This window comes from Cryptotermes secundus, unplaced genomic scaffold (assembly GCF_002891405.2).
Source record: "Cryptotermes secundus unplaced genomic scaffold, Csec_1.0 scaffold62, whole genome shotgun sequence".
Taxonomy (NCBI): Eukaryota; Metazoa; Arthropoda; class Insecta; order Blattodea; family Kalotermitidae; genus Cryptotermes; species Cryptotermes secundus.
The window spans coordinates 70,322-81,039 of NW_019727786.1; the positions used below are offsets into that span (position 1 = coordinate 70,322).

General features: G+C 38.2%; 1 protein-coding gene across 1 annotated transcript in view; it reads right to left on the minus strand.

Annotated features, from left to right (window-relative positions):
• The window catches only part of LOC111864926 (probable enoyl-CoA hydratase, mitochondrial), a 17,799-nt gene extending 7,294 nt beyond the window's left edge, over nucleotides 1–10,505 (minus strand). The window contains exons 1-5 of the mRNA XM_023852552.1: nucleotides 10,236–10,505; nucleotides 4,700–4,900; nucleotides 2,898–3,022; nucleotides 1,880–2,084; nucleotides 1,040–1,159 (exon numbers count right to left, since the gene is read on the minus strand). Of these exons, the coding sequence (XP_023708320.1) occupies nucleotides 1,040–1,159; nucleotides 1,880–2,084; nucleotides 2,898–3,022; nucleotides 4,700–4,900; nucleotides 10,236–10,332 (748 nt within the window). The 5' untranslated portion in view covers nucleotides 10,333–10,505. The remainder of the gene's footprint in view (nucleotides 1–1,039; nucleotides 1,160–1,879; nucleotides 2,085–2,897; nucleotides 3,023–4,699; nucleotides 4,901–10,235) is intronic.
• Between the last annotated feature and the right edge of the window lie 213 nt (nucleotides 10,506–10,718).

Sequence of the window (10,718 nt, forward strand, 5' to 3'; positions counted from 1 at the left end):
GAAACCAAAAAGGGATCCTCAACACACGGCACAGTGCGTCTACAGCATTCCCTGTCAATGTGGCAGAAGCTACATTGGTGAAACAGGAAGACCACTGGCTGTTCGAATCCGTGAACACAAGCACAATCTTAAGCAGGGTCTTCTAGAGAAATCCAGGTTGGCTCAGCATGCATATGAAGAAGGTCACAGGGTCAGCTGGGATGAAGCTAGGATCTTGGAGATTGAAAGCAACAGTAGATACAGGAAATACAAAGAATCAGCTCATATGGCATGTTCATCCAATCCGATCAGCCAACCCAGTTTGGATATTTCTCCTATATGGATCCCCCTCATCAATGAAGAGGTTAATAAACCAAAAAATGTAATTTCATGAATATTAGTGGTTCCACTACTACTGCAAGTTTTTTTCCGGAGATTAGTCTGATTCCCGGAAGTCGCCATGGTGGCACGATTCTTTAACCATGCAGATAAGGCATGCTTTATCCAGTTTTTACTTTCGTTTTTAACTGAATTCATGGAATATAACCCATACTTCTGTTTCTTTACATTGTTGACAAGTGCATGTTTGGCACAAATTTTCTATCGTGTTTTTACTGCGATTTTATTCTTTCCTCCCACTGACGGAACCGGTTGTCGGTTGTTCATAGGTTGTTTCTAGAGATCAAGGTTTGTCCAGTGATTGAGACTAGCTCTTTCTAAGGGGCCCAACTGAGTAGGTTAAACCTTCCCTATACACCTGAAGACGGAGACAGATCCAGTCTCCGAAACGTTGTGGTTTTTTTGTCTTTTTATATACCGGACGATGGGTGAAGTCCAAAATAAGCCAAAAGAAGTACAGTATGTGTTACTGTTTGTAACTGAACTTCTTGCACAATGGATCCATTGCTACTGGTCTTACCATGTAAAATACAAAACAATACATATAAATATATCCAGGCTACAGTAATTAAATATATTAAAATATGTATCAATAATTCATAAAATCTTATAATTTCATAAATCACAAAATTCAATTAGCTAGCAAATAAAATTCATATACCTGTATTAACTGATTCCTTGCAAAGAGCAACAATCAGCTGGGAATGTGATGAGATTTTTTCACCCAGTTTCACAGCTTCTGACACAAGCTGATCAGCAGGAAACACTTTACTCACCAACCCTGCATAAAAATAATACAAGCAATGGAAATCTTAATGAACCTTCTCAATAATGGTATACAGCCCATCTTACCGAAATACAGTATACTCCCAATTATCCATGGTAATGAAAGGGGAAAGAAACTTGAATAACAGAAAGAAAGTGGATAATCCAGTGCTACTCTTCAGTGTGATCTGGAGACCACAGCAAATGCTAAATACAAAAATTCATAAATGTATGTGTAACATTCAATTTGCTTAATTACCTCAAAAACCATAAGACTTATGAAAATAGTATACATGCAGTTCACTCTCCTTTACAACTTTTGGTTGAAATGCTTTTTGCGCCAATAAATATTTGGTGAGTTACATCTGAGATATGTGAGAATGGCACATAGGTTTTCATGTAGTTGTTAAAACTGTTAGATATAGATGAAACCTAAAATGGTTCAACAATTTTTCATAAAATTCAAAATATCAAACTCAGTGGAAATCTGCCCATTAGTTCTCAAATTTCTTCATGCGTACAAAGAGGCGGACAGACTGAGCGAACTCAATAAATGGCCAACATGGTGGAAGTGCAACTGTGAGGAGCATATAGATAAGACTATAACCAAAGAATATGTGAGCAGATAATCATAGGTATGCTGTGATTTCCAAATCATACATATCAAATATGGAATCCACTGTACTTCTGAATCAAAACTTTCCATGCCCATTAAATGTGTGTATATGACACTCACCTGCTTTCTCTGCCTCCTGAGCTGTTATTGGAACGCCTGTGAGAGCTATCTCCATAGCTTTGGACTTGCCAACGTACCTTGGCAACCGCTGGGTGCCACCTGCACCTGGGATCGTCCCTATTGCTATCTCTGGTTGTCCAAACTTAGCTTTATCTCCCGCATAAATGATGTCACACATCATGGCCAACTCACACCCACCTCCCAGCTGAAAATGAAACCATGCTTTGCAGTCATACATTTCAACTCCATTTTTCTAATAAGGAATAAAGAGTGAATATCAAAACAAGTTCAGTTTCTGACCTTTCTGTTTTTTTTATTATTATTCTTACTGGGGTGACACCGAGTCCACTTGGTACTGTGGCCAATACTGGCCTTTTTTATCAGCTCCAGATGATAGATAATGATGATTGTGGAGAAAATTGCCACTTTGTCCAACACAAATCCCACATGACCAGGCCCGGGCTTGAACCCAGGCCGCTGCAGTGGGAAGCCAGTGACTAACTGCCTAAGCTATGGTGCGGTCCATAGTTTCTGAGCTTTGGAACACACTCAAAACACCCAATCTCTGTGGAGGAGAGGAGAAGGAAAGTTCCTCCCTACGGACTTCTTTCATTAACAATGCTGTGCCTTTCCTTCAACATCATCAGCCAAACAACAGTTTGTGACAACAGTCACTCCAAACGCTTCTCTTCCTTTCATCTGTCACCAACATCATTGGCTTTGTGTAAAAGGATGCTATGATTGATTGTAGAATTTAATGATCAGGCCTGCTTGAACCAAAGTGACATGATTTTACTTTACTCAACATGTTTTCTTTTCTGTTTCAACTATCCCATTATTACTGAATCTGCCATGCATTATTTTAATAACTTACTGTGATAATGGTTAGTTACAAAGTACAATCCCTTTGCCAAACCTGATTCCATTTTGTCAGTCCATACAATGGACAACAACAGGCACATTGAATTAGACAGTATATAATTATTAAATCATAAATTAAGCCAAGAAAATTACTGACAGCATAACCATTGACTGCTGCTATTACAGGTTTCCTGCAAGAAGCAACTCGGTTCCAGTGGCTCAGAAAGTTTCCTCTTACATTCTGTGCATAAGTATTATGCTGCATTTCCTTAATGTCGGCTCCTAGAACATAAAACATATAACATTTACAAGATGTTCGGGAAAGAACTAACATTGCCTACTTTCATTCAAATGCTTCCATCCACAGAAAAACACTGGCACAGATTAATAACTGGGAAAAAATTATGGATCTAAGTGTTCCTATTTGTGTCCATATTCCCACTGGAACAAATTCCTGCTATGATGCAACGAACAACAAAGTTTTTCACCTCCACTATCACATATACACATTTTTTAATAAAACAAAATAACAAAAGCACTTTGCATTGTAACCGTAGAAGTAGGTAACAGTATCCTTTTGCTTGATTATGCGACTAAGAAGAATGACATGAAGGCATACGAGGGAATGCAGGTATAGCTTCGCCATTCTTAATCTTGGCACTAGATCGAAGTACGTGTTTAGCTACCTCCAGGCCCCATGCGCCCTGGCCCCTTCATATGTTTGTTCTCACTAGTTGGGTGTATGTCTCTTCTATTCAAGAGACATATGAATCCATGCTTGTGCCTCCTTCATATCTTTGTTCTCACTAGTTGGGCGCAAACATGTACACCGCAAAATGGAAATAACGCGGAATGAAGAGAGTTTTTATTCTCAAACAAACACATTTTAGTGTCAACAACAACGTGCAATAGCATTGAATACATCGACTTATGATCTAGTGCAGTGCAACAGTTTCAATAAGTGAACAATTGCTTGAAGATGGCCAAGCAGGGCTGAAACATGTAGCAACTGATGTAATTTTATTGTCATTTAAAAAAAATAGAGAGTTTGTGAACAGTTTTAGACTGCTAGAGACAGATATGACTGATAAAGTTCCTGCTATCTGCCTAAATTAACTGAAGATTAAAATAATTTCACCTACTGTTTTACACTAGTGCAATGTATGATTTCTCATCTTATGTATAAAGTAGTCATACATATATCTAGACCTAAGAGACAGGAATAAATGAAATGGAGAAAATTGCCATAATGTAGAGCTTCATTATTTAGTCTAAACTATACAGTATTATGATGAACATATGTACAAGACATACAGCATGTATGGTGGATATGAGAAATGTATACAAAATTATAAATAATGTGACGAGAAGAAATCACTCTGGAGACCTATGGATAAGTAGCAGGAAAATATTAAGGGCCAATCATACAGGAAAATGTTGTGAGAGTGGACTGTAACCAGCTGGCCCAGAATGGGGCCCAGCGGCAAGCTCTTGTGAACAGGGTAATGAACTTTTGGCTTCAATAAAAGGCAGAGGATTTCTTTGCCAACTCAACAACTATCAGCTTCTCAAGAAAGATGCTGTTCAATGAAATCAGGAAGCAAAATGTTGCTATCATCAGAAATAAAGAGAAAACAGATATGTACAAGTAACATATGTTAAGTGGCAAAATAAACACTGTAACATGTAACAAGGACACTAAATATTTGTAATTTACTGGAGAACAAATGACCAAATAGAAAAGAACATGCTTCTGTATAGGACTGCAATCTCAAGATGGATGAATTAAAAAAGTATTTCCATCTGCACTTAAAACATTCTGATCCCAAAAAGTCGTGCTACATGAACGTGTGACATAAGGTTTCTTTCTATCACAGATACTAGGTCTGCAAATATTATATAATATCTTAAGATGAAAGTTCAAATGCAATCTGTGTACAATCCCATTTGGTTGTTTACCTGCAGCAAATGCTTTTTCACTTCCAGTGATGACAAGAACACCAATACTACTATCATTTTCAAACTTTTCCACTGCATCACTGACTTCCTTCATCAAGTCATTACACAGTGCATTTAAAGCTTTGGGCCTGTTTAGTGTAATAAGTCCAACATTCTTCTTGTCTCCCTTTGTCTCCGTGACGATAAACTCATAACTGGATCCTGTTCAACAAAGACACAGCATTAAGCTACACCCTGTATATGTTGAACATTATAGGGTTGGGCTGCAGGTAATTGCACTGTGCTGTTAGCATCCTGAGTACTCTTCTCCAATTGTAATTAGAATGATCAAGTCAAGGAGGATGAGATGGGCAGGGCATGTAGCATGAACGTGGAGGAAGAGGTATGCATATAGGATATTGGTGGGAAAGCCAAAAGAAAAGAGACCACTTGGAAGACTAGGTGTAGGTAGGTGGACAATATTAAACTGAAGATTTGAGGTTTTCATGGCACTGGCTATGAAGAGAGCAGTCTTCTGGGATGTGGCGCCGTGTAGATATTGTGTTAACTGACGTCTCGGAAGAACATATCTCCACCATCTTCAGGGTTTTAACAGAGTAGCACCTGCTTATGCTGGTTCCTTCCTTGTGGATTTTCTTCTTTTCTCTTCTACCCTGAAGCTGGAAGCGATATATTCCTCCGAAACGTCGGTTAACACAATATCTACAAGGTGCCACATCCCAGAAGACTGCTTTCTTCAATATTAAAATGAATCTTAGAGAAACAGGATGGAATGGTATGAACTGGATTACTCTGGCTCAGGACAGGGACCAGTGGAGGGCTCTTGTGAAAATGGTAACGAACCTTCAAGTTCCATAAAACGCTGGGAAATTCTTGAGTAACTGCAGATTTGGCGGCTCCTCAAGAAGGGCTCAGATCCAAGGGTAAGTTACAATCCTGATTATATGGCACCATATGGTAGGATTACTTATGAACAATGAACTGGGCAGTATTTGGAAGAAAGTGATCACAGCCTAATAGATGTACGGGGGGGCTAAGTAACACCTTCATAGGGAACTGGAGTACATGTGATATTTAATTCATAAATGTAGTCTGAAATGCTGTACTGGGATAAGGTGAAGAAGTTGTGTTGATAGCCCCTACACAAAACTGTAGATGAACCTGCCTTTCTGTGCCAAGTACATATTGTGGCCTGGTGCAGCAATTTTCAAAAGGAGTGGAATAAAGAATCTACACAACCTACATTAATGGGCACTGGCGAATCGTCACGTTACTAAGCACTCTTCACTTCAATAAAAATTCTGTCAACATTTGGGCAGGAATCATAGGCAGTTACCTAACTGGACCATATACGATGGGGTACCCAAAAGAAACCAAACTAATTTTTTGTGGGCAGAGCTTTTGTAGTACCGCGTTTTGCTGCTATGAGCGCATAGAGCTAACATTCCTGAGTCGATAAGCCGACTACCGTTGCTTCAGAAGGTAAGGACTAGTTTCGGCAGAGTTTATAGTGACAACTGTTTTGTGACATCGTCGTTTTTGCAATGGCCCGAACACATGAAAATGTTGAAAAAATTCGTGATATCATCAAGGAAGATCGACGACGGACCATTGAAGAAATTGTGGAGCTGTTGGGAGTGACTTGGAGCTCAGTTCAGCGAATTTTGACAGAAGATTTGGGAATGAAAAGGGTGGCTGCGAAATTCGTGCCACGACTGCTGAACAAAAACAAGGTCACGTGGAAGCATGCTGTGCTTTGAAAGAAGAGTCCCGAAATGATCAAAACTTTTTTTCAGCGTTTTGCTGAAGTTGCTGAGGTGAAGGAAAAAAACGACGGAGGCGCTGTCAAGCATCTCAAAAGATGAATTTAGACAATGTTTTGAAAAATGGAATAAAAGACTAGACAAGTGTATTAGTGTAAGTGGAGAGTACTTTGAAGGGGATTGAAGGTTTGTGCTTAAAATTTGAACAAATAAGTTTAAAAAAAAATAAGTTCGGTTTCTTTTGGGTACCCCCTCGTATACATGTAATAACAAACTGCCTAAATGGAATTCAGTATGCTCAGTTCCTTGAAGGAACAACTCCATTTTGCTGGAGGATGTACCCCTTATTCTTCATAAGAACATGTGCTTCAGCTCAAGAGCATCCCTCCCCATTTTTCACACCAAGTGCATAACTAGCCAAACAAACAATTTCTAGACATATGAATTCATGTGAGAGACCTGATCATCTGGCTTCTACATTCTCCTGATCAAAACCCATTTAATTTTTTCTTATGGAGCTGTAACAGGCAATAGGGGCCCATTCAGTATCAATGTGAAGCATATGGAGAAGACTTCAGGCAGTTCTTGTGAACACGCACAATGAAATGTGGGTTATTCCCCACTACATGAACATGCATTTGGAGCTACTCATAAAGCTTTCATACTGACAGTTTGCCAGTGGGGTGGATGGCTAGAGTTTGTGTTAAACATGATGTAAAATTCAAACTGAAAAGAATTAACTTTTTCAGAAACATTAATTTCATTCACTGTAATTGAAAGAAATACAGAAATTCAAGGTAAATAATCAAATGGATACATGAACAGGCAATTATTTCATTTTTTAAAAAGTGGTGAACCATCATAACACAACAAGGATGATGAAACAAACAATAATTTATTTACATTTTCTGCTCCAAATTATTCCCTCTAAAAGTCCTAAAGCTTGGCTATAGGACTTTGAGTTACCCTTGCACATGTGCGCGAGCGCATGCACACACATATTAGTCAAAGAGCAATTTGGATTTAGGAAAGACCTAACAACAGAAAAAGCAACCTATGAACTAACTAACGATATTTTAAGTGCTCTCAATGACAGATTAATTGTGGGAGGGATTTTCTGTGATCTAGCAAAAGCTTTCGATTGTGTTAATCATGATATCTTACTATCGAAATTAAATTTCTATGGAATAACTGGCAAAGCTAATGAATGGATCAAATCATACCTCAAAAACAGGTATCAAAGAGTTGAAATAAATAATAAAAACTCCAGTCATAATGCATTTTCAAACTGGGGAATTATAAAGCACGGTGTTCCACAAGGATCAATTTTAGGTCCCTTACTTTTTCTTCTCTACATAAATGATCTATCTAAAACCATCAACAATAAATCTAAACCAATTCTATATGCAGATGACACTAGTATAATATTTAAGAACTCTAAATTTGAAAACTTTAAAAATGACATAAATATTGTATTTGAAGCCTTAAACAGATGGTTCGAAGCCAATTTACTCTCATTAAATTTTGATAAAACCCATTACATATCATTCACAACTAAAAACAACCACCAAATTGATCTGGACATCAGTTATGCCAACAAATTAATCTGTAAAGTACTTGATACAAAATTCCTTGGAATACATGTAGACAGTACACTGTCTTGGAAAATACATATTGAACAAATTATACCTAAATTAAATGCAGCTTGCTATGCGATGAGATCAATTAAGCCTTTTATGTCACAGGAAACATTGAAGATGGTTTACCATGCCTACTTTCATTCTATTATGAACTATGGATTAATATTTTGGGGGAACTCTTCACATAGTGTAATAATTTTTAAAATACAAAAGAATATAATTAGAATCATTACAGGATGTAGAAGTAGAGATTCATGTAGAGAATTATTTAAGAAATTAAAAATTCTACCTCTTCAATCGCAATACATATTATCGCTTCTCTTATTTGTTGTTTACAACAAAGATAAATTCAAATTAAATTCTGATGTCTATAACATGAATACTAGACAAAAATATAACTTCCACCTACCCTCATCAACTTTATCAGTATATCAAAAAGGAGTCTACTTTACTGGCATAAAAGTGTTCAACAATCTGCCACAAAGTATTAAAAACTTGGGCAATGATACTAAAAAGTTTAAATCAGAGTTAAAGAATTATCTACATGCTCATTCCTTCTACTCTTTAGATGAATACTTCAATGTAAATAGAGAATGATGTAAAATTAAGTTATATTAATTTTTAAGCTAAAATTGCCTGCACTTATGTATGTAACATTTTGACTTGTTCTGTATCCAAAGGTACTAACCTGCTTAGGATTTATAGAATGTAAATAAATTCAATTCAATTCAATTCAACACGCAGTCAAGCACACACAGTGTAGCTCCATATTTGTTTAACTTAAGGTCCCCCTTCATTCAATGTTCAGTTTCAATGAACATAAGACTGGGTCCAATACCTCCACCACGTAAGTCACAGGAGGCAATGGAAAGGGAACCCAGTGCCTGGAGCTATTACCAGGCCACCTTGTTCCTGGGGGATATAAATACGAGGATGGGGGGAGTCTTGAATTTGAGACAGCAAAATGTGGTCATGAGTCTCGTGGGACTCAGACCTGAGAATCACTATGCTGGCGAGGACCAGCAACAATTGCATATGACACCCAGCCTCTTGTCAGAGAGGATGCCACATAAGGACTATGACCGCAAGTATTCAACTGGAAAAAAATAAAATCTAATCATGAGTATCAGGGGGCTTGTCACCAAGACAAACTGATTGGTGGTAAACCACCAGTTGTAAAGGAACTTGGGACTCTGATTAACAGCATGACATGCACAGATCCATTAATAAGAGCTCAGGATCTGTTTCAAATATGTATCCCGATGGACCAGTGATTGAGGTTAGCTCTTTCTAAGGGGCTCAACGGAGCAGGTATCTCCCTCCTCACCTGAGGACAGAAAGAGATCCAGTTTCTGAAATGTTGTGTTCTTGTTTTTAGAATACTGGAAAACGGACAAAGCCAGAAAACCCAGTAACTCTAAGTGTTATACACCACTGTCAGAACCCTTTAGAATCTACTAGTGCATTAACTGTACATATTAATCTACATATTACATGAAATTCCACGGCCCCTGCATGCACAAGTTGGGTCCATTTTACTGATTGACCTATACAGGCTCAATACAGTGTCATAAAAAAGAGAAGCAAAATACATGAAGCTGCATGGAAATTCAGCACTCTTAAGCAGGACTCCTGATATTTAGAAACCTTGTGATAAGGAAACCCAAAAAAAAACCCTGTCTACAGCAGACTCCATTTCAGTCACCTTTGTTTTATATGCTGGACACAAACTGCAGAGAACTGTTAATGTTTTTAGTTCCGGTTTGGGGTTCTGTGAGTAATTTACAAAGGCAGAATACAGGTTTAGATAATGCTGCGCCAGACACAAGTAGTTACATAACTACTTGCTCTGGTCAACACATTCTCCATTCGGCCCAACAGTCCATTTTAAACTTTAAATTGGTAATAACGCCTCAGGCAGTTTGTCGCAGATTTCCTTGCCATAAAATAACAAAAGGCACCCACTGTCACTGTTCTGACTGCAAAGAGTGTAGCATAAATATAACTTTCTTATCATTCCTGCAATTACTGCGCATTCATGCTTCACGTTAACGCAGATTCATACGACATGGGCTTTCGATTTCACAGACCAGCTGGTATTTATTAAATTGAAATTACTATTAGCAAATTTACCTGTACTGGTGCTAGCATATTTCAGGCTGGCTGACAATCTAGATAATCCCTGTACTCGTCCAAGAAACAATTTTGATACACTAGATACGACTGCCATGTTAGGGTAGAGCGGGTAGAGGTTATGAACAGACAAATATTACAGTCGCTACTAACAGCTTCAGAACCTTTACTGGCCTTGTACTTTTGGCTTACCAGTCCTAGTATGCCTAACTAAACGTCTGTAAAGATCGTTTTGTTTACCGTCCTTGGTCACAACTGGGAACGTTGCCGAATCGCTCGCCTGCCGTAAGCATCATATGGATACATATCTCTGACGTTGCCACAATTAGTTGCTCAACAACTTTTATTCGTTTGTCATTCAAACGTCCCCTGAAAAAATTGCAACAAACATTTGCTTCGGATTATTAGTTGTCAGGCCGAGGCAGCGTATGAAACGTGGGGCAAGGTATACTAGCGAGACCCTATACGAAAAAAGCAGCGTCT